Raw genomic sequence first — 24610 nt, forward strand, 5'->3', positions numbered from 1 at the left:
AATAAATGTTAAAATTCAACACTTTGGGAGGGTTATCAAATATTATTCTTTTTGTCCTAACTTTTAATTAGTCAATTCCTACTTAATGTTTTGGTTTTAATTGCGAAGAAAAATGATTTTAAGAAAAGCATTTAAATACTTTCATCTTCATCAGGTCATCCCATTTGTAAAAAGAAATTTGCCGGGATTTTGTCTCTCACCAGAAAAAAAGTCACCGAAGTTTTTGTAAAATTCCCAAAATATGTTTTGCGTAAAAAACTTAATTTATCATATCTAGTTGAAATAATGTGTCATACCTGGTGCAATTCCCATTGGACCACCCGGCCTCATCATATGAGCAGCAAATTGGGGAGGTGTTGGCGCTAAAGCCATTGCTGGTCGCATCATTGGCTGCATTAATGGCATTGATGTACTAGTAACAGTTTGTACCTATGGAACACAGATTTTTTTCATATTTAATTGTTAGCTTACACGTTGGTCTAATCTAATTCACTTTCACAGTATGATGTTTTGAAATATCCGTAAAGATAATTAAAAAAAAATTAATAAAAATAGACTCACAAATACTTATTAGTGGCTACAAGGACTACCAGCCAATTGAAATTGGAATTATCTTGTTTTGTAAATTCACATTTCTTGATGTGAAAAACAAATTATAAATAAAAATAAATCTGCGCAAATGTATTGAATGAACAGAATACAACTATATAAAATCTACGCCTACGAAATATCTACGCCTAGACGCCATCTATCCAAATATATGTATCTTATAGTTCAACAATAAATGATTAAAATTAATAAGTTGTAGGAAAATACGAATAATAAAATATTTAACGCTCAACGTCATTTGTTTACACACAATTCCTCTACTACAAACGAACAAAATATGAATTTAAATCAATGATAAATGGATGTATAGTACAACAAACTTACGAAGCAGAATTGTAAAAGCAAATGAGATGAAGAGAAAAGGATAAAAGGAATTGAAAAATGAAGGGGACTTTAAAATGGTTAAAAAAATGTCTTAGCGTCGACTGTAGCAATTCATTTCTGCAATAAAGGGCTCATTTATACACAGTATGTTGGTATGTTTTGTTTTGTTTTTGTTTTTTACTTATTACTGACCATTCCCATTGAAGCAGCCGGTCGAGCTACTTGTTGCATTCGTTGAAGCATAACAGCTCGATTGATTTCGTCTGTGAGTTGTTGTTCCTGTTGTTCTTTAATGCGTAGAATTTGGTCCTGTTGTTTTTGGGATTGCTGCTGTAGCTGTAAACGTCAAGATAATTGTCTCAATGAACAGAGAAAATAGTGTGTGGTAAACAGACCTAATTTCAGTCAAGGTGAGAAATAGAGTGTCTTTCGATTTTTTTGTGTGTGCAATTTTATTAATTATTGTTTTCGTTTTTGAGAAAAAATTTAGTAGAAATTCTGTTGTTTTTGTAAAATGTCATCAATCATAACTAATGTCAAACAATCTTATAGTGTGGTGAGCACGACGATTGAAAAACGAGAAACCGATTCTATTGGTTTAAGGAAAAAAGTCGACTAATTTGTCTTGATTTTGTAACAAACCCCAATAATTTGTCTGAACAACGTTTAATTTCTTATTTAATCGTATATTTGTTCATAAATCAGTTTTTTGTCTATTAATTACGTTATTGTGAAAAATAAGTCGTATTCACTTGATTCTGAAAAGAAAAAAGTTATTCAACAATTTTGCCCATCACCGTTTTAAAAGCGAGCACATTCGTTTTGTGGACTTATTGTTTAGACACAAAAAGCATGTGAAGACATTACTTATGGTTCAGAAAAAACATAGTTCATATAAGACATGCACATTGCACATTCAAATACCAAAAAAAGTTCACCATTATTTCAATTATATAGTATATAATATCTAAAAATTGTGTTACGAGTTTGTTTTAAGTGTATTTTGCTAAACAAAAATAAATGCCGAATCTCATCAAAATAAAATCAAATCATACAAAACACAAAGTTTAGTCTACATTTCAATACAAAGACGAAATATATCCAAAAGTCATTTGTTCAACCAAAACCAAAAAAAAACAGATTTGAAATCTAAATTTTGATAAATGTGAAGAGAGAGAAAAGGAAAACAAGCATATGTTAAAATTACCTCCTGAGCTAATGCAGCCATATTTTGCTGTTGTTGTTGTTGTTGTTGTTGTTGTTGGTGGTGCTGCTGCTGCTGCTGATGATGATGGTGCTGCTGTTGTTGTTGATGATGATGGTGCTGTTGCTGTTGCTGTTGTTGTTGTTGTTGTTGTCGCCGTTGTTGATAATGTTGTGAATTTGATGAGGCAAAACTAATTGCATTCGCACGGGCCATAGTGATTTGTTTTAGATATTTCGGTTTGCGGGCACGAAATTCTTCTAAACTCAAGTCTTCTGGTGGATGCATAATTTTTGAGGTAATTCCACTTGTTGGGGCTACAGCAGCCGTTGGTGGTTTGCTTGGTTCCTGAGTGGATGCGTTCGATGCACCTGCCGTATTGTTTGTTGTTGGCGGGGCACTTATCGTTGCACTACTACAATTCATTGTAAATAAAAAAAATTTGGTTTATAAAATATATAATTCAAAGAAATATATTAATTTGGATTTACCTGTATGCAGGAAATGTTGGTTTCGGTGCCATTGGATGTTGGCCTACCGATGATGTTGCGGCCGGGAATAATGGCCTTGGTTGCATCATTTGATGTGGCATCATTTGCATTCCCATTGCAAATTGCTGAGGCATCATTGGCATTCCCATGCCAAATTGTGCCATCATATGTGGCGGCATCATATTGGCCATCATCATATTCGGTTGTTGCATTAAATTATTGGCTACAAATATACAAAATGAGTTGGCATTTTTTTCATATCATATCAATTTTAGGTTAATTAAATTTACCGTCAGTTTTTGTGCGTTTATTTGACGGTTCATCATCGTCTGATTCTGATTTTGTGTTACCAGTTTTTTGACGTTCATGCTCTTTCAAATCTTCTGCAGGAATGCCATCCATTCCGAAAATTTCGATTTCAATATTTTGTCGATTCGGAATTGAGTTGGGAACTTTGTCAATTGTTTCTTTATGCACTTGCATGCAATGAATTGAAAGACCTTTATTTTATGTGAAAAGAAAAGAGATCGCAAAGAGAAAAGTCGCAATTTAGTAAATGGAAAAGAAACTGTTATTTTGTTCACATTGAATAACGCGTACTAACCTGGGCCTGTGTACAACTTCTTATGACAAATGTGGCATTTAAAGTGTTTCGCTTTTTGATGTTGCACCAAAATTTTTTCATCGTCAAATTCCCGATTGCAATACCTGTTACGAAAAACAAATAAATTACGTGGTTTGCATTTTGCATCAATATTGATCCATTTTTAATGCATTTTAAATCATTATTGTCGTCAATTTAATAAACAATGTGTGAGAAATCAATATTTATATAGCATACGTACCAGCACCATGGCTTGGATGCCTTCTTCTTTTTACGTCCCATATTTATTTACAATCTATTATAAACTTATGTATATAATACAACCACTTGAATGGCTAGTTTGTGATGATTTATCTTTTATAATATTGCGCAAATATTTTTGTGAAAATTAATTGATTTATAACAATATAATGAGCGTGCGTTTTCACACCAGCTCTACTTTTTCTTCTATTGGCTTTTGTCAATATGGCGACACATTTGTCATTTGCTAATGCTACGAATAGGCTCACTTTTTATTTCGAAAGTACTGTCAATTGCTCTCAGGATGGCGCCATCTATTGTTCGTGCTTGAAACAAACAGACACAAATACATGATATATCTCACATTTTTCGCATTATTTACATTAGTTCAATAAACGCTAAATTTTATTATGAGATGTTTTTGACCGATGTTGTATGGTTTCTAGAGCACTAATGTCTCTATTAAGTTTTAATAACTTTAAGTATTTTCTGGTAAATCCTAATTTTTAATTTATGTCTCCTCCTAGGAAAAGACAAAATTTTATCACAAAATAAATGCGAAATTCGGTTGACACCGTGAAAATGAGTGATGTCGATGTTTTTCTTACATGGAAATCTGTTTGTAGTTTATTTATTATTTAATAAGCCTGTATGTTTTCATTATTATCTTATAAAAAATTGCCAATCAAAAAAGAAATTTAGAATCAAATTGCTTATTAGAAGAAACCAATAATGCAAACACAGAAGATCAACAAAGTGATGCTAATCGAGGATCGAAAATTCAACGTTATGATTTTGTTATTTTTTAAGGTTTATTTTATCAATTTTTCAATTTTCCATGCATAAGATACATTTAATGTCAAACTCAAATATTATTTACCAAATATTCTAATCGTTCTATCTAGTAAATTGTTCATTTAACTTGAGTTTATACTTTCAATATTTTTTTATTTCATTAAAAAGAAAACGATACCAGATTATTAAGAAGAAAATATTATTTAACATTTAAGTTTATAATCAGATCCCAGCTCGGAATAACTATCTGCTGCTCATTATAGTGTATTTCGTACACACCGTACGTAAGCGCAAAAGTATCCAGTAGTTGCTATTGGACAACAGCTCTTAATAATAGTAGCTATGTACTCTGTAGTAGCTGGTTCGAGCTTGGACGTGCGTACAACTAAAGATGCGAAAATGACGAGTACTAAATTTTGCCCCGTAGAAAATTTGCACGAAATTCATTTAATTAACGGAGAAAAACTACAAAGGTAACCAGTGATTTAGGTTACAGCTTACAGAGAAATGAAAATTTTGTATACGAAGTGTACTTAATTTTTGATTCAAGTTGCTTTAAACTTCATCAGGGCTAGTCTCTGATAATAAAACATGATTCGCGCTCATTTGAAGCCATTATGTTTGTTGCATTGCCATTTTATATGGGCACATTTTCTATTTTTCGAAGGAAATCTTGCATGGTAATTCTGTTAAGCCCAATCGATATAGGGGGTCAATCCTGTGCAAATGTTACCATAAAAGACAATTTCATCCACCATCTCTTCAACAAGTTACAATCGATTTTGTGAATTTTTACCAAAATGCGCGAGCACTTCCCAGTGCCCAAAAACCATTCTGACAACGTAGAGGTCTTTCGGCTCGTTCCACCTTGTGCCCCTTAAACATTTCTTCATCTTTAAATTTTTTAGCCGTTTTAGAAATACACGCATCGAATGCATTTTGCTTTTGTTACTATTGTTATATATTCGATCGCCATTTTCCATGGTTTAAAAAAAAATGAAAAATCAATCAATTTCCGCTAGTTCAAACTCTTCAACATTCTTACATTATTATATTGTTGTGATGCCAGTAGTCATAAGCGATTTTACTTTAAGAGCAATGTTATGTTTATCGCGCCGCGGTTGTCCAACGTTCAATAGAGAGCAATGTCTCCCCCTCGAATCACAAACCATAAAAAACGCCAGTGTAAAGTGGTTAAGTGCAACAATCTGGTGGTATTGTTTGTATTCGTTGTCCAAAATTGTTGTGATATCAAAAGTGTTCCTATAGTTTATCCGGTCACATATAAAATGGCATTAATCGTTTTCCAATCATCTTTTATATTAGCAATTAAAAATTATGAACATGATTTTTCACCCTCTCTGTATATCTAGATGAAAAATTGACCGAAATTTCTGCAGAAAGAATGGTTCAATGTGCCGTTTAGAATTCAACATCATTGCAACAAATGAAACAATAAATAGAAAGTGCACTTACACAACAGATTAAATACCATTGCAAATTATAACGCCTTATTGTTGCTACAGTAGATTTTCAGTATTTTCAGAGATTAATATTATTATACGCAGCGAGATGCACACCGTTCACACACTCAAGCGGATAGTACATGAAACAATTTTCTTTGCATTTTTTTATTCAACGCCACAGACATTCGCATATTTTCCATTATGCTCAAGTGAATCGCACTTATGAAAACGGTATAAAAGCGCGTTAAAGCTCATCGTAAGGCTTTAGATGTTTTTCAGTAGTCATAGACATTGGAGCGATTTTTCTATGATTTACGGAGCACCAAACAAATCAGTTATATTTGATAAAGTTTTGGATCTATAAGTTTGCACAATTATCTCGGTGAAATAATACGTGTTCTGATTTATTATTAAAGTAGATTACACTGCACGAGATAAATCGAAGAAAAAAAAAAACATTTTTTTAAACAAAAAAATTGGTGATTAAAATAAAGTAATATTTGATTGAGAAAAAATAATGAAACCAAGCATTCGAAATATGGTTTCGGTTCGAAAATACATTGGTGTTACCAAATTTCCATCGATCAATTGGATTTTGTGTGTAGCCATTTGGATGCTTGTATTTATTAGTTGTAATGAGAGCGCTTCGCTGAAAAGAAGTGCATCGCCAGATTTCAATGCAGAAAATTCAGAAAGTGGAATGGACAGAATAAATGTGAGCTACGATGAGTATCCGGTAAGTCAAAGATTTTTTAGCAACCAATTTATATTCTTTAAATATAGAAAAGATGAAAGAAGAATCAATTGTTTTGATTGAACCCACGACAATCGTGCAAAATTAGAATAGTTTTTCAAAACAAACATTTTTTTCGCTTATTCACGAGCTACGTTCAATCAACCCGCCGTTGCATTTTGTCACAATAAAGTTGAACAAGAACGAAAATGTATAAACACTTCCACTAAGACCCACTTTGCGCGCAATTGAACACTTCAATAAATTTATTCATGAATTATATTGAAGAAGTGCCACGCAACGTATCAGCCCGCATTAATTTCGAATGCATCCACAAATGTATGGCAAAAAACACACAATAAAAATAGCCTCTATAAAATGTAAATAAATACGATACTTTTTGGATCTATGACCACTTTCTGGAACAACCAAATTCAAAAATGCTCCCAACAAAGAATTTGATATGAATTGAATTTACGCATTGTTTTTTTGTTTCTCTCCATTATTATTTACATTAATAAATCCAACGGTAAATAGATTGAGAAATTCTGTCCTCGTCTGATTTGAATCGACTGACGCAATCATCATTTTTTGTGTTGGTGTCAACGAGTGTGCAATTCACAGATTGTGCGATTTGAAGGGCCTATTCTATAAACAAAAAAATTTGCTACTTTTGGCGAATATTTATGATAATCATCCATAAGCTCTTCGCGGAAAAATGATTATCTATCGACCGAATTTCCTTACTCGTGTACAAGCGCTGCCATAAAATGAAAAAATGATTATGAATAGCAATACTCACAAATTATAAAATTTAATGAAGGCAATTGAAATCTAAGCACCATGTAGTTACACCCTTATTCTTTAGTTAAAATAGTATTTTACTCGTATTACACAATCATCATCATAGCATATCAAAGTTGTATAATTTCTCACACTTTTCGAAGAAAAAAACTGCTTCTTTAAGAAAGTGTCTGTCTCGAATCCTTCTAGTTGTGACGTTAAAAAGATTTATGCAGTTGAACTGGCCATGACCAATTGAATTCCATTTTAAAATTGAATTGTCGACTGCATAGAGAGTATTGGAAAAGGTCAACATTATATTAACAAAATTATAATTTTGAAGCAGACTTTGAAACATGATACGTTGTCAATCCACTGGTGGGCAATTGTTTAATCCACTTTTACGGAGCATCATTAAAATTCATTTTACTTCGCTAAAATGCATGCAGTAAAATTATATTCAATTTTTCATTTTCTATGAAATTGGAAAAGAATCCGTTCGAAAGGTGTAAGGTGACACTCAATTTTAATGTCAGAGGTGTGTAATTTGAACAGAATCGTAATTAAGTTTACTGAGCAATAGTCAATGGATTTATTCTGAAGTTAACGAATAAATATTTGAATGACATTCCATTTGAACTGTCTGGTCTTAAAAACAAAAAAATAATAAACGATTTTTATATTTATTTGACTTTTGAAATTACATTACGCTCAAAAACTCAAGTTTTATTTTCATATCTTATTTGAAATCAAATTATTGTATTCATATTTTTATCACAAATTTAAAAAAAAAAACTCAAAATTGATCTAAATTTCTTGTGATCTAATGCAGTAGACACAGTACTACCAAAAAAAAATTACGTGATTGAAAACTGCCCAAATAAGAACTGCATGATATAATATGTCCCACGTTTAAAGAGTAATAGGTGATAAAAACTATTTTTTTGGAGATTTCATTTCTTGATGAAAAGCATGAAGATATCTCGTTTATATGCTAAAATGTAAGTTTGGATAAGAATTGACACCAATTAGTTGAAAATAGAAAAACTGCGATCTATGCAAAATGAACGATAATACGGTTTTGCTCTAAATAGGCATGCATTTCTCCAAACAAGAAACTTGCATGAAATGAACTTGTTAACTAACTTCAGTTAACTTGAATTTTTCTAAAGTTTAATCTTATTTGCACGACGGATCAATACGATAATTGATTACTATGATAATTCTGCAAATTGTCTATTTCACACCACATTTGACTAGCATTTGAACGTAGCGAAAACATACAAAATTTTCTTCTACATGATACGTGCATTTTCATTCAAGAAATTGTTAACGTTAACACGACCGCACAATAAGCTATACAAGTAGCTGTTCCGTTGTAAAGAAAATTAGCGATTAAAGATTTCTCACACAACACCATTTTCATATGTTTTTTTTCTTTCGCCTACATAATGACGAATACAGATCAAATAAACTTTTAATACAGCTGAATTTACAACGCTTTTGAATATTGAGAAAACTGAGAACAAAACATATCATATATCACACAATTTTATTTTTAGATGGTCGTTCCAAAGCGTGCAGCGATGTTGCTCGATCGAATAATGGTGGCATTGCATCATGCACTCGAGGATAATGACAGAGAAGGTATTCAAAGGATTGCAGACATGCACAAGGTTAGTCGGCATCCCGTAAGCAACGTACGTTTGCAAAAGGAATTCATGCAACAATTCAAAGGTTGGTCACACTTTATATAGGCCGTACATTTACTTATAACAGACTCCGTTTTTTTATCGAATTTCTGTTAGCAGCTGGAACGGAAAATGATTTGAATTACTTTGACCTCCCAATTGATTTTAATGTTGAAACAATGAATGAAATTGAAGGAACGCATTCAACAGATGAAACGGTATGTATAAAAATCACTTTGAACTATGAGTAGAAGAAGAAGAAAAAAAAACACCTACACGCAAAATTGTGAAAAATACTTCATGACGCTGAGCATGAGTCTCGTGCCACGAGGCTTATAACAAAATCGAACTTAATTTCATTTCCTCTTTTGGAAATTGATTTACAACAAAACACATTCACATATGGCAATGTACTTCCGCCACTATGTGGCTGAATTTTTACATACATAAATTTATACCTAATAAATATACACAAATCTAACTAAATGAAATTCAATAGAAAAATGACGTGAATCGGCACAAGCTAACACTAAATTTTATATTACAGATGGGATTGCAACGAAGAGGACACGGAGAAGCTCTCGGAACAAATAAAAATCGAGTCTATTGGCGATGTTATTTCAATGCAGTCACCTGCTTCTAAAATGTCACTCACAGTTTTTTCTCATTTTATTTACACCATTTTTTGTTATTTCTTTGTTAGTTTCAATCTAACATTAAAAACCGTTTGGTTACATCATTTTGAAGAATTTTTTCCAGAATTTTCGAAAGGAACATTCATCATTTTCACTATCTGAAAAGTTTAATGTCTCAATCTAATCATTCACGTACACATTTTATGTATCCAATATTAAATTGATTAATAGAGCAATTGATATATACACGAAGAGTATTTAATGTGGTTATTCGTATTTGGTTTTAAACCAATGGTTTGTATGATTCATCACAATATATGTGTGAACTTTTTTTTCTCGATAAATAAAGCTTCAAAAAAGGCGGAGTGTAAATAGTTTTGAAATTTTATTGCAAAACGATGTAATTTAGCGGATTTATAACTTTTCATTATCCATTTGACAGAACAATGACTGTCAACACCATATGCAACAATTAACGCATGCAGTTTATATTATGAAAATAGTATAATTTAAATGGCAACAAATATTTATATAGAGCTGAACCATTTTTGTTCTCGAACTACGTCATAGCCGAAGCATAATATGCACACGCCATTCGTTATCATTGTGAAATAAAAGATGGTAGCGAACGTCCATGTTCGAATGAATCGCCATTGAATCTATCACTCCGAAAATAATCCCAACAAATTTTCTCCCTCAATTTTGTTCAAAACTCGTCACGGACGGACAATCACATTTTTTTACAATCATTCGATTTCTTAACGTTTTCAATTTACTTTTCTATACTCACACCCATTTAATGTCAACTATAGTTTCGCATCAAACGTAAATGCCAGCCATGGCGTTATAATTTTTCTCTAAAAAGACAATACAATAACATGGAATGTGAGTCTGATCTCCCCAATCAATTTATTTTTTTATTGACTATTCTAAATGTATTTAATATATGTTGTGTAATAATATTCAAATGATTCAAATGTAAAATGTTCTTATTAACAAAGCTTCAATAAAGATTTATATGTAGAAATAATTGTGCGAAATTTTAATTCGAAGTACCTAAATTGGATTCATTTAGATTTTATGGCAAGTATAGAATGAGCGGCAACCTTGAAAAGTACAGAAATAAATTAGAAACCAACCTTTCTATAGGTATTCTAATAATAAAATTATAGAATTAATTAATTTGGCATTTTTAAGCTTCATTTAATGTTTTTTTGCATTCAGGGAAATTGTAAACCGTTATGTCTTAGAATGGGTCTGTCGATGACGTTGATTGCTGACACGAAATGTGCTGAATAAAGCTTTTTCCGTAAGTATCCCGCGTGAGCTTTTAAGGAAGTTTCGTTAAAGCATTTTCCATGAAAAATTCTTACCCCATACTGTATTTCATTTAGACTTTCATCCATTTCGGTAACAGCTGGATAATAAGTATCACTGCTTTTAGTGGAAGCTTTAAATATGAAAATTCTGCTGTTATTGGAAATGATGACGCACTTGAGTTCAGTATGATTGAATGACATGCTGGAATGGTTAAATCAAATCGTGATCGGCAAAATCAAATTATTATCAAATCTTATCTTCTTTATACAAATTTCTAAAATTATACAATGTTTACCAACTAATATATAATTCGATAAATTGAAAATACACATTTGTGATAAGATCGAAGAACAATAGTCATATTTGCACTTTGTGAAGTTTTCATAAGTGCTATATAGATTCTATTCTATGTACTAAGATATACAGTTTTACGTAGGTTTTGTTTTTAAACACAATGTAATATTTTGCACTATCGTGCATGTGAAAACTCTTGTTTAGTTCTTGCAAAACTAATATCATGCGATGTAAGTTCTTGTTTGATGTTTTTTTAAATTGAAAATGATGAGCAGTTATTTGCCTCTTGGACTAGACCAATGCTCTTTAGACTTGCACGAGGACCTGATGATAAACTTAAAAATGAACTAAATGGAATCATTACATATTAATATTGATGGTTTTCGAGCCTATGAAATATGTTGATAATATTTGACTCGAAAAGTAATTTTGAAGCATTTTTATAATTTGTGATGGGGAAATGTCTGTGTGGATGAAATTCTCAATAGAATCATCAAAATTATCCTCTCTGTTTCTGTACTCTTGAAACTTAGAATGTGTCACATTTGAATTATGAAATGGTCATCGTTAGGATATGAATATTTTAAATGATTAAGAAATCTTAAAACAAAACGCCTACAATCCATATTAATACTTAAATATATCATACAACCTTTCACATCTATGACTTTCAATATGATGACTGATAGTTTTCAGGAATTAAAGCCATAAAAATTCTCTTTTTATATGGAATTAAACGAATTCTTTATTTCATTCGATTTTCAAAATTCTCTATAAATGCACGTGAATCTAATCATAGTTCAGTTGAGAAAAATATCTTTGTTTCGTATTATCACACTTTCAACTTGAACTCAAAACGAATATCACAGATTCGTTGCGACAGAAGTCAAACATCAAGCAACTGTAAAAGATGTTTTGTCATCAATATTTGTTAAATTAAGCAACAATGTGATACTCTTGGAGTAAATAGATAAACTAAGTAAAAAAAATTGCCTTGCATTACCATTTATTCCCTTCTGTTCAAAACTCGAGCCATGCGGCGCATATATGATAGTTAAACGAACCAATGTATTTACTTTATTTCATAAAAGTATCGGAAGTTAGGTAATTTTTCAAACAAAAGAAACCTCTATTTATCTTTCAATTTCATATCATAAGTTGTGATTCATAACATATTTCCATTGGAAATTGATCCCGTATTTGACTTCTTGTTTGTATTGTTGTTCATTACATTGAAGCTTCACCTTTTGAAATGCTATAACTGTGAGTTTTTCATATTTGTTTGCAGAATGCAAATAAACCAATAAATGATAAAGATAAAGTATCAATCAAATGTGAATTGGTAATTAACGAAATACCTTTTGACGTCATTAATTGAACTTTTCAATGGAATTTTGTAAAATGCATACGACCACTCGATAATTTGTTTTCAATTAATTGGGACACCAAAAAGAACATAGTTTTCTTCAGAACACGTGATTACATGATAACACGTGTTATAGCGATAATTCAAAGAGCATAAAATGATTATTTTACTCTTATATAATTTCCGTGGATTTTCCTAGATAGCTTCGTCTCAAGCCCGTTGGCTAATATTTTGAAAATACATTCTTATATTGATACGAGGAAATGGAGTGCAAGTTTATACAACAAATTCATTCACTCATAAACGTCATGACGATTGTAATGTCTCAAACATTGTGAACAAAAGCATTTTGAGTGAGAGAAATGTTGTTCGACATCAATTTTTACTACTTATTGTCTCGTAGTGATGAATATTTTTCATTAAAATTAATTTAACAAACGCTGCTTCTGTTTAGAAAAATTTATTGGAAAATGGTTGTCTGTCAGATACTCTTTTTTGAACGACGTGTTGCGAATGTAAAATGATTTATCATTGGGCATATGGTACTGTAAAATTTATCGTAAATCTAATCGCTTACACACAAAAGAAAACCACCTGTAAATTAGATAACAGTGTTGTAATGATAATATTAGACGAAATGCGTGGTATTTATGTCGTCTTTTCGATTTTCCACAAGAAAAATCACAGTTCTACATATATATTATCCAATCGAAAGGAAAGAGTAATTGCAATATACGCGTAACCTCACATAGTAGTAAAAGAGTATAGAAGGCAGCTTGAAACTTGGTAAAATGTGTAAAGCGAATTGGCTAGAAAGTGGATGTGCGTACGTGTGTGATGGCATTCAATGAGAGTCGCGAACAACAAGTGGGAGTAACACAATACCGTTAAACATCCATGCAATGGATTTGAACGAGAGGGATAATGTCGCACAGTTTGAGCAGCCAACCGCTCTCTATATAAACGGATCAAATGCAAAGCTTCAGCTAAGTGTTTTAAAGACTTTCGCATTGTGCAGTTGTGGTATTTTGATATTATAGCACGATTCTCGATCCATTTTCACCATTATTGAACATCGTCAAATAGTTCTTTAGATATTTTATAAGACAAAACAAAAGAGCTAAGGAAATTATTTCAATTGTGAATTTATTTTTAACAAACTCAATTTTATTGCAATTTTTAAACTCAACGTTGTTGTGATCGAACGTTACGACAATATTTTCCTGAAATCATCAAGAATAGTGAGTATTTGAAAAAATCTTTTTTTTTTACAAAATACAATTTTCCAATAATAAAATCTCACCTTTCATAACATTAAAGTCATTTTATATTTCTAGAGATTTAATTTTTTTTTTTTGGTTGTTAAGCAATTAAATTTTTTTTTTCTTAAAAGGTGTTTTATTTATTTTATCTCTAGAAAGATGTGAACATGTGAAAAAAATGAAATTTTCTGATTGCAAATGTTAGAATAATTGCTTTTAATAAGGCCGTCAATCGTGGGCTGATATTAATTGAAAGCACGTGATAAATCGTTGTTATGTCAGGTGGTAATTTAATTCGGTCATTTAATATTTCGTCTTATGAAATCTTTAATATATGAAAAAGCATCTGAAGTCTATGATTATATCTCGGCCACATCACGTGTGTGTGTGCATTTCTTATCATATCGTAAAAATGGAAAATTTTGTGGCTAATGTTAGTATCTTCCACAAAACTTCGATAATTTAGTTAAATGTTTGCGAACGGAAAAATTTCCAAACAAAAATTGATGAAATGATGAAATAATTGACCATTAAACCACAGTATTTGGTTAACAGCCAATTTTCAATATTAACCGCCTAAAACAATCTGAAAAAAAAACATTCAATTAAATTTTATCCGGCCAATTAGCAAAGTCTTTCTACGTCCGTCGATTCAAAATGTACGTGAAGAAAACAGCATGAATAACATTGAAACAGTTTGATGCACGATTAACAAGTCCCATTGGGATTACCATTTGACTTAATGAATATTTTCACTCAATTTTCCAAATTTTCATTATGTTAGTTGCCAAGAAATTTATCAAAAAACCAAAATTAATTATTATAAAGATAGCACTGCGATACGCCTACAACGAAATGAAAATGACTTTCACTGGTTAGATTTGGGTCAATAAGATTAAGACGATGAGCTATGAAAATTACAACAATTTTTTAAATCGAAGAAAACTTTAACAAAGAATTCAAAAAATGTACCCAAAAAGTTATCTTTGCCTATTTTACAAAAAAGTGTACATAGCTGCGAAGACCTTTTCTCATTTTTTTTTATAAATGAGACTTACAAAAAAATGCTAAGAACATCCACCATATGCTTCCTAATATGTATAAATTTCCGGATTAAAGACACGTTAAGTCAATAATCAACCCATTTTCACGTCGTTAATTCAGTTTACCACGCCATAAATAAAGTAGATGGATTTTTTTTTGCATGTAAGCAAAAAGGTTTTTCTGGTGTTCTGTTCATTTATAGTACTCTGGGCTATGAACTTTTTTCGCGTGCACTTTGCACTCCAATTTGCTGGCAAATATGAACAATCAATTACAAACAACAAAAACTCGAGCTTGTAGCAAATATGATATTCATTGGGTTCAACAGCTTCAAACATCAACAGTTGTAATTACAATAGAGTTTGCAGGACAATATAAATGTTCCATCATACGCTCAAAGGCACATGCTGAAAATGCTAATATATTTAATAATTGCTTCCATTAACTATTCAGTGACGCAAATACACTTCCCACAATAGTAGAGAAAAGAAAACTTCACAATTCTATTAGCCAGAAAAAAAAAATAACAAAAATTCATTTGAAAGGAATAGAGAAAAAGTGAGCTTTGGGCATAATTCATTCGAAGGAAGATGTTTCCATTTTTACCTTGAATAAATATTAAAGCTTTTAATTAAGTGAAATATTTATAATTTGTATTAAAATCACAAAGAATTAATCATCATATTATACATCACAGTTAATCTAAAAACTTTATGTTTACATTTTTTTTTTGGTTTGAAGGAAAAACAAAGTTTAAAAAATCCAATAGAAAAGATGTTATATTTATTTTTTGAAACATAGCCTCCGCCTGATTCTATATAAATGTTGTATATCATATCCTTTGTAGGCAATTGAAGTGTGTGAAAAATATTATCTTGTTTTGAAAGTGTGTCCTCATTTTTCTTTCGCCGAAATGAATGAAATTGGACTCGTTTATTGATTGGAATCGGAGAAAAATAGATCATATCGATGTGAGAAGGTAGTAAATCTAATTGAAATTTCTTGTCAGAAATTTGAGAAGATACACAAATACCTGCTTCTCTATCCTACGGCTCTTTTCTGGATAAGAATTTATCTTCTTTTTTTATGGAAATCTTTTAAAAATATATCGATGGAAATTGAAATTTGTGAAATGCAAAAAAACATTTTTTTCATTTGGAAAATAGAAAATAGTAAAAATCACAGAGTGTATTTTATGTTGCATCTTTTGCATTGACAAATTTTTACCAGTGAAGTGAACCGGTTTGACATTTCTCATACAAACCGATTTCGGAGCAGTATCTCGGAATTGATTTCGTTTTTTGTGAACGAAACGGAGCAAGCGGAACGTTCCGAGAATGGTTTGAATGGCGACGTATGTGTACGTGAATAGCAATGCACACTAATACACACACAGCCATTGTACGGTCGTGTGTACAGTGTAAACCATTGTCGGAACGTTCAGATTGATCCAGTTCGTTCGGTAAGTAAAACCAATGAAATGGTTTTGTTTTGGTTCACTTCACTGATTTTTACAAATCAGATTCATGAAGATTAAATTACATCGTTCAAATGAATTAGCCCACAATTTTCTTCGGGGCTGAATGTCACGTTTATTTATTTCAATTGAATTATATTCGCAATCAATTGCTGCTTACAATATAAGTGACATGCACCGATCCAACTATAACAGCTTCAACACTTGATATACCGAAACGTTGTCCAGAGAAGAAGGTGTTTGAAAGAAAAACAGACGTTCAAACAGCAAATGGCCTCCATTCATGATTTAAGTGAATTAGAGCTGGCAATGAATTCGGCTATATTTTTCATATATGTTTTCCAATGCTCACACAAAAGATCCAAATAAAGACAAGAATGATTTTTTATAGAATTCAACAATTCTACACGTGGACATTTTGTTTGCATGAAAAACAGGTTATATTTTGATGTTAATAAGTTTTGAATTTATTTCACATAGACACCTAGATAAACACTCATACCATAGATATTTTCATTTCCGTTCGATAAATTGGCACAAGTGTTAACGTATTGATGTGTGAACATACATTGTTACGGCATTTGTTGAGTGATGCCTATGAATATTGCATGTGTTAATGTTTTAATTTCGAAAAGTGGAGTTTTCATACATACGCTTAAAACAGTATTGTGCGGAGGATTTAGTAGTATACGCCTCCCTGATGGTTTGAAAATTCTTTTGATTTGCTAGTGTTTTTGAGAAGAGGATTTTTTTTTAATTTCCCAACCCTAATTTAAAAAAAAAAAAAAATATCTAGGCTTTCTGAAGAGAGAAAAATTCTTCCAATTTCTTTTTTTTAGTCAATTCGGATTCGAGTGGAATAAAAAAACCTATTAGAATGGAATTTTGAAAAATTCTATCGATTTGCTAGGATTTTTTGGTGAAAAATGTGAGGATAGATAAAATGAAGTTTTGAAAATGAACCCCCCATAAAAATCGGACCTCGCACACTACTGGCGTAAAATCACATACGTTTTAATCATTTTTTAACCACTAAATATGCAAATCAAGTAATAAGTCTATCGCATAAATTGCTTGGAAATTGCGAATATGTGCTATGGCGTTAAACTATTTATTTATAGGATTTTCTAAATTTATCTCATGTAAATCGGATGTCATTGCCGTAGCTTATGCATATGCTAGCTTTATCAAATCAACGAATTTCAATGGAAATGTGGAATTTCCTTTCACACATTTCTGACGTTTAAATTAAATTCGACGTTTATTTTCCACAAAATCTTTCGTAAGGGGTCCATAGTTTTTCCGAGAAAATAAAATGGTTATTGCATCACGCGTCACATATACTTCTTCGATTTTCTTCTAATTCTTTTTTTCATTTGTAAGTTTTTTTTTTGCGGTTTTCATACATATGTGCTAAATATTAAACATGTGCGTTTTTTCAATAGTGTGCATATTTTTGTGAAATCAATAGAACTCGGAAGATTTAGTATTAAGTCAATAACGACATTCCAATAGTCTTGTTTATGCAATAAGTTAAAACTATCGGACTGCAGAGCAAAAGTCCGCACGTGATGGAAAAATCCATTTACATACTAGCAATTGCATTTTATTCAATTTCCTTGAAAATACATCTATTAACTGGGACACTTTTGTGGAAGGATCCGATTTCTTTCGTCGCCATCATAAAAGGTTTATAGTGTTTTTGTTATAAATAAGATTTCGTTCACATAGAAATCAATGACTTTTCTTTGTGTGCTTAAAAACATACACCTCGTAACGCACTTATGCAGCTTTCCCATTGAAATGCACTATCCAATTCAAATGAATGTAAAAATTTATTGTTGAAGTCAAATAAAGATCAAAATCCAAGTTAGAGATAAAGAAAATTATGACACGTTTTATTTGTAGAATTGGTTTTCTGTTGTAAAAGATGGTACTGAAAGATTTTTTTTATTCAAGTTTGACGATTGCGAAAGCATAAAGGAAAATAAAATTATTTTTTTTCCTTTGAAGTATTTGAACGTGCCCATGGCCATCCATGGGAAAAATTCAATTTTTCTTCCAAAAGTGATATTTAATGTATTCTTAAACACTCAAAAATATGTATTGGGGGGTTTTTGGGTACGAGGAAATCGAATATGATGTTAGTTTTGGGATACAAATAACTTTCGACACACTTTTCATTCAAAAATTTCAAAAAATTGAATTTTTGTATGGAAGCCATGCTTGTACGATATCGTAATGAGCTGAAACTTTGCACAGGTTATTTTTTTCACACAAAAATAACATTCCGAGAGTTTGAAGAAATTTCAATGCATATTAGGGGTACTCCCCATACAAATATTTCGCAGGTACCACTCAATTGTTGTGTTAGCTTTTTGAATGTTAGCTTTTTGTGAAAAAAAAAACATCTGCAAATGTTCATATGATAACGATATCATACAGGCATTGAAAAGTCCAACAAAAATTATTTGTATCGCAAAACTTTTATAAGATTCAGTTTTTTCATGAATTCATCTTTACGGTAAAAGATAGGTAATAAATGCATGTTGTGGATCACAGTGCGGAAAAGTTCATCTTACGGATGTAAGGCATTTTATTTTTAGCTGAAATTGAAACTAAAGTTTCACATTTTCCCTATGATCGATTCCCACTTAAGCCTTCAATCGAGTTTACATGTTTGCAGTCAATTGTTTTGTTTGAAATGATTGAAATTGAGTTGAAAGGACAAAAACTACAATTTATCAATGCACGAGTGTAAAACATCAATTCTGTATGACACTGTGTCACTCGGGGACTAAGTAAACAAAAACAAAACCCAGCCAAAATACTTTTTTGCTGTGTCAGGATAATTTCTGTGGTGCTGCAACAACGTTTTGTTTTGAATTTTGGTGTTCAAATATTTTTGTGGTTAAAACGAAGTGAATAGAACACTTTTCTAGACATGAACAGTATTTTCCTGTTTACTAAATATGTCACATAATTCAATCCATTACATAAACGCCCACGTCAAAATTTCCTCATTCAATGTTCTTCCAGGGACAAGAAAGTTTCGATTGATTTTTCACATAACCGATTTCAACTAAATGGAAATTAATATGCTAAGAAAATATTTAAATGTATAAAAGAAGCCCTTTTTATGACTTGATATATGTTCAATTGTTCAATGAGAAAGAAAGGACAAAACAAGGTGAATTGAATGGGAAAAGTTGAAAGTGAACCACAAAAGAAAACAAAAACTTTCCAATAAAAACTTGATTAATATCAAATTGATTTAACTATTCGATTGAGAGAGAGAGAGAGAGAGAGAGAGAGAGAGAAAGAAAAACAATTCGTTTTCCTTCTATTGTTATTGAAGCACTCATTTGGTTTTCTTTAACTTTTGCTACTGAGAAGCAAAAAAAAAATCAGTTTGATATTTTATGTTTATTTTAGCAAAGTAAATACCATTTTTATGTTGAATCCCACACTCAACGCCTTTCTATTTGCATCCCGTGTGGATAACAATTGGCAATGGACACAATCATTCAACTCTGCATGCATAAGAAAACAATCAAAAATAAGTACGAAGCTTCAAAAACATAGAAGATTAAAAACTGTATTCACTGAAATTTCGGGCAGAAATCGCTTCTCTTTGAATGGAAAAATAACAATCTATCGGACCAGAGATTGAAGGCGAAAAGAGGAAAAAAACACATGAACATGAACAATTGAACATGTCTCGAGAGGGCGTTTAGAGCCTAATGTTTACTACATCTTCTTCATTCAATTTCTCATCCCTTGAATGTCAAACCGTGGTGATTTGTTTATGTTTGACGAAAAAAATTGTTGTTTGACATAACACATGTCCGTTTATCTCAATATTTGAAACTCGAAAACAAGAACCAAGGGTGGATAGAAAAATATGCCATGCGAAATTGCAAGCGTACACACAAAATTAAAACATATGAATTGTACGTAAATTGCTAATTCATGTTATGAATTCGGTCGGCGGTGACACGGGAGTAATGTAGAATGAAAACAGTTTACATAATTCCGCGTGTTTGCACCGTAATATTGCATCATTCCATTGTAAAACATAATGTCAATTGTTATCGATATTTAAATTGTAACATTTATACATGAAATTATTGGCTGTCACAAACATAAGACCTGTATCAAAAAAAGGACAAACTGCACAAGACAACAGACTTCTTTCGCAATTGCGCTGTTTTTATAAAAATCACTTGTTTTTTCTTACTATGATGTCACCGAACACACATGTCAATTAAAATAGATGGAAATGCTTGCATCATATTATGTTCAAAAAATGCTTTCAATCTGAAATCTTTTTTAAATCGTAGGCGCCCGATGTACACATGAATATTATCATAATATGTTGTTGATACACATGAATTGGTTTCGTTACACCACTTGTTGATTTCATCTACTGAATAGCGCACAGTACGTCGACCATTTGCCTGTGCCCAAGTTGCATACTCGTCTCAAATAAAAGTGGATATTTGATCACGATTTGCATACCCTTTTCTTGTCATTTTTTTTTCTTACGACGTTGATTAAAGTAAATGCTTGCTATGAATACCAAATGTTATCGTAATACACTTGAGTTGTTGTCATCAACAGCATTGATTCGATTTCTTCAAATGTTGACATCTTTTTTTTATCGGTTATTGCAATTTGTACATTACATTTTTAAATTAACATCTGATAAGCCCATGGAATATATGCCGGCACCGATTTCCATGGTATCAATTTTACCGTGACAAATGTAGATTAAAAATTTATCACGCGCACACGATCATATCAAAGTGTCTCATCCCGTTATAGAACTCCTTCTTTGTCGCAGCCTTAATTTATGACATTATTTTTAAACTTCAAAACCAACAAATGACGCAACATTCAAATAAATTCTTCTCACGCAACTTATTCTCTCATGTCTCTTTTTCATGGTTTTATACATCTTTGAAGCCGATGTATTTCCACAAACTGATATTTATATAAGCATCAAACAGATACAAGAAAATTGCTATCCATTCTATATTATAGCAAATTTACATTTGGAATATGTATTGAGTGTGAAACTAGTCGGAGAGCATAAATTTCTGTCGAAAAAAAAGGTTGACAAAAGGATCCGATTTAGTAAAATATAGTTTTCCACAAATTTTCTCATCAAATCAAAGTTTTGCTCTGGCATGTTGAACGAATTTTGGTATCGCCAAAATGGCCTGCAATAATATGGATTCATTTCTCAGTGGAATTGAAGTTGGCATAAAAATTAGTAATGTAATAAAACACACGAATAATGTGATGTGATGATGAGGAAAAATGGCAACTCTTGCCCCATAAATTTGTTCACGTTCAAAACGACAAATTAGTATGTAAATATTTGTTCAGTCACCAGTGCGTCACTTGTCATACCGAACTTTATTTCGATTTATGTTCATTTTGATGAGACAAAGTGAATCTCTTCTCACGTTGCAGCCGAAATGTATTTAGTTCAACTGAACTCAGACACAATTTTAATTTGTTTATTCACATCAACAAATCGTGTTGGCCTACGTGTATAATTTGACACGAACAATTTTTTTATGTGGTGAATGCAACAAGTGTAAGCAATCAATCACGCCCGAACAAAATTATAATGTCAAAACCGATTAATATATTTGAGTCCACTTCTAGCGGAAAATCGATTTATTCTACCTGGCTTAACATAAAGTCTACATCAAATTGTCGTTTAAAATATTTAAATAAATACAAGTATTACCAGACACAGATTAAAACATTTCATTTGCAAGGATTCAAAATCATCCATCATCAACAAGTGAAGAAATGGTATCCCATACCTTGTGGGAGATTGTTGTTATGGATATTTTGTTTACATATGAAGTAGATTAATCAAATTATAACTTTTCACAATAAACGCCAATAAGAAAATGTGAATGGATCAGTTTATGTACAATGGAGATTATAAGAATCAACATAAATGGCCAGACATTTAACGAATTCGTAGAAGGAAGAGTTTGCTTTTAAATAATTTTCCCCATGATTGGAAGCTATATAAGAGATGTGAAAACTCAAACAATATAGCATTTGATGTGGACTATATGCTCAGATTCAATATTCACTCAAACAAAGGATTAAAGTCATCAGTACATTTTCAATATTTTACTGTTTTGATACTGTATCCACTCACATCGTCAATTTGATTTTGCACGCCCATTAACTATCACATGCTTTTCATAATTTCTAATAATAATTAATTTCATGAATGTTGATTTGAATAAATCCTGTAAAGCTTATTTATTGGGAAGCCTTCGCATAATATCATTTTCTTCTAACTTTCAATTGTCTGGAGTTTGAAAAAGATTCAAATACATTTACCGTTTTTCTTTGTTTTTGTTTTTTTTTTTTTTGTGCAGCGGTCGTAGTAGCTCTTGAAGGTTGATTGAATTTTTCGATATTCAAAACACATTAAATTAGAGAAATGTCGCAAACAAACATGCAGAAAGTCTGCCAACTATTGATCTTTGTAATGCTGATTGGTGTGTCCGTGTCTCGGCCGAATGGAAACACCGACAGTCAGGTATGTTCATAAAAACTTTGTAAATCCCTAAATATCGTTAGGTGTGAAAGAAATGGAATTAAATCTGTATTTGTTATTTTCATTAAAACAGGAATCATCGGACAATCAATTGGGGATGTCGGATTTGGAAAAAAATTCGTATCCATTCTATCGGCCAATGCAATCTTTTCAGTATTTCAACATGGATGAGCCGACAGACAGATATCAAATGCAGTTTCGATCATTTTATCCCACAAATACGCTTGGAATGAGAGGCGGCAGTGGAGGCAACTTAAATTTCCCACTATGGCAGCTTGATCCATACCGACAGCTTGTGTCAAAACGGTAAATTTTCCTATTCCTTCAAAAAGCGTCATTATTTTATTTTAAACGAATGTCCCTCTTTCTTTTTAGTCAAACACGTTATAGACAATGCTACTTCAATCCAATTTCCTGCTTCAAAAAATAAATTTCTTTGGAGATTTGAACGATGACCAACATTTACTTTTTAACACAATTTGTTCCAATAACTACAACAATAAAAACAATAACAATTGATTTTTAAATCCAACCATTGTCACAGTCACACCGGTCAATTAACATAAGCATTTCATTATATTATTCATTGAAACAAAATGTTCTCTTTTCAGATTTTTTTTTAAACTCAAGTCATTTTTTTAATAAACATATATTTTTTAAATGAATATCTAATATTATGCCAAAAGCATTGATGCGAAAATCAAAGATAATTAATATGGAACATCTTACTATACGTATCAAAGAATAAAAGGAAAATAAATATAAATTAATACTGGTTGCCACACTCGTTGTAATTCAAGAACCGTTTGTCGGAGGTAACAAAGCATTTTATATTTGCACCTCCGAAAAAAAGTGTCTGATTGTAACAATTTCGATGTTTTCATTAAAAAAAAGTTTGTTTCAACACTCTGATTTAGAATATTAAAACAACCAAAATGTATATACATCAATTCATAGAAGATTTTACAGAAAAAGAAGAAAAATAAACATTCATTCAAGTTATATAAATACTATATGGCAAATGTGCATCCATTACAATTAATATTATAATCGAAAATCAAGAATTGAATAGTTGCAATGTTTCTTAAGAGTTTGAGAATGGAATTAATCCTATCTCTATGTGTATTGTAATTGTCAATTATACTATGCACATCATTTTTATCTATTGAAAGCAACTGCGTCCCTTTTTGTCATCTGATATTTGACCGAATAGGTAAACGTATAAGTTTTCAAAGCATAAAATCCAATAGCATTTTCAGTGGACGATATGAATGCAGTCTATTCACCAACTTTATTTTTGTTTTAATTTTACCTATAGTTACGGACAAATGTATTAAATAAATCGATAATAATAAGATGCAATACTCTTGTCTTTTAATCATCAGTTCATCAGTTTGCAGTGTCTGTTATGAGTCACCGAGATTCTCTGCAGGTTTGTCCACTGCTTTACGGCTTGTATATGATTCATGCTAGGATTCATCTCACAAATCCAAACTCCACTTAAGTACGAAATATGTGGTTATAACTGGATATGCTTGATATACAGCTATCGTCGAAGGTGCAAATTAATTTCTTTCAAGAAAAACACATGGAATATACTGTTATTATAATTGCTTTTATTCAAAAAAAAGAATACTGATCAACATTTTTTCTCAGAAATTCAAATAAATA

At 31.4% G+C, this 24610-nt stretch overlaps 3 protein-coding genes across 6 annotated transcripts in view; 2 read left to right on the forward strand and 1 right to left on the reverse strand.

Moving 5' to 3' along the window:
* The window catches only part of LOC116340747 (BUB3-interacting and GLEBS motif-containing protein ZNF207-like), a 13770-nt gene extending 10075 nt beyond the window's left edge, over positions 1 to 3695 (reverse strand). The window contains exons 1-7 of one of the 3 annotated variants that reach the window (XM_031767390.1): positions 3474 to 3695; positions 3233 to 3336; positions 2919 to 3128; positions 2629 to 2851; positions 2141 to 2549; positions 1126 to 1269; positions 297 to 429 (exon numbers count right to left, since the gene is read on the reverse strand). In XM_031767390.1, the coding sequence (XP_031623250.1) occupies positions 297 to 429; positions 1126 to 1269; positions 2141 to 2549; positions 2629 to 2851; positions 2919 to 3128; positions 3233 to 3336; positions 3474 to 3514 (1264 nt within the window). In that variant the 5' untranslated portion in view covers positions 3515 to 3695. Of the gene's footprint in view, positions 1 to 296; positions 430 to 1125; positions 1270 to 2140; positions 2553 to 2628; positions 2852 to 2918; positions 3129 to 3232; positions 3337 to 3473 lie in introns of all 3 variants that reach the window. The other 2 variants (XM_031767387.1, XM_031767391.1) reach the window with 2 other exon arrangements.
* A 2428-nt stretch (positions 3696 to 6123) lies between these two features.
* On the forward strand, positions 6124 to 10475 carry LOC116341195. 2 transcript variants are annotated; one of them, XM_031768118.1, is made up of 4 exons: positions 6124 to 6469; positions 8812 to 8986; positions 9058 to 9158; positions 9488 to 10475. In XM_031768118.1, exons 1-4 carry the CDS (start codon positions 6251 to 6253, stop codon positions 9581 to 9583), a joined length of 591 nt encoding a protein of 196 aa, XP_031623978.1. In that variant the 5' UTR covers positions 6124 to 6250; the 3' UTR covers positions 9584 to 10475. The 2 variants fall into 2 exon arrangements, with proteins under 2 accessions (XP_031623978.1, XP_031623979.1); XM_031768119.1 differs by having other exon boundaries at positions 9061 to 9158.
* Positions 10476 to 13573: 3098 nt separating this feature from the next.
* LOC116341107 lies at positions 13574 to 24301 on the forward strand. Its single transcript, XM_031767976.1, has 4 exons — positions 13574 to 13796; positions 22758 to 22921; positions 23013 to 23245; positions 23315 to 24301. The coding sequence occupies exons 2-4, from the start codon at positions 22823 to 22825 to the stop codon at positions 23367 to 23369; spliced, it is 387 nt and encodes a 128-aa protein (XP_031623836.1). The 5' UTR covers positions 13574 to 13796; positions 22758 to 22822; the 3' UTR covers positions 23370 to 24301.
* Positions 24302 to 24610: the final 309 nt, after the last annotated feature.

The sequence above is a fragment of the Contarinia nasturtii genome, unplaced genomic scaffold, assembly GCF_009176525.2.
Source record: "Contarinia nasturtii isolate CC-2019 unplaced genomic scaffold, AAFC_CNas_1.1 Cnas_scaffold_695, whole genome shotgun sequence".
NCBI classification, from domain to species: domain Eukaryota; kingdom Metazoa; phylum Arthropoda; class Insecta; order Diptera; family Cecidomyiidae; genus Contarinia; species Contarinia nasturtii.

Excerpts from the sequence above, each read along its gene's own strand:
- LOC116341107 (XM_031767976.1), top strand. The coding sequence starts at position 22,823 with ATGTCGCAAACAAACATGCAGAAAGTCTGCCAACTATTGATCTTTGTA. Across the intron at positions 22,922-23,012 it reads ATGGAAACACCGACAGTCAG|GAATCATCGGACAATCAATT; the intron begins GTATGTTCATAA and ends TCATTAAAACAG. Across the intron at positions 23,246-23,314 it reads CGACAGCTTGTGTCAAAACG|TCAAACACGTTATAGACAAT; the intron begins GTAAATTTTCCT and ends CTTTCTTTTTAG.
- LOC116341195 (XM_031768118.1), top strand. The coding sequence starts at position 6,251 with ATGAAACCAAGCATTCGAAATATGGTTTCGGTTCGAAAATACATTGGT. Across the intron at positions 8,987-9,057 it reads ATTCATGCAACAATTCAAAG|CAGCTGGAACGGAAAATGAT; the intron begins GTTGGTCACACT and ends AATTTCTGTTAG. Across the intron at positions 9,159-9,487 it reads CGCATTCAACAGATGAAACG|ATGGGATTGCAACGAAGAGG; the intron begins GTATGTATAAAA and ends TTTATATTACAG.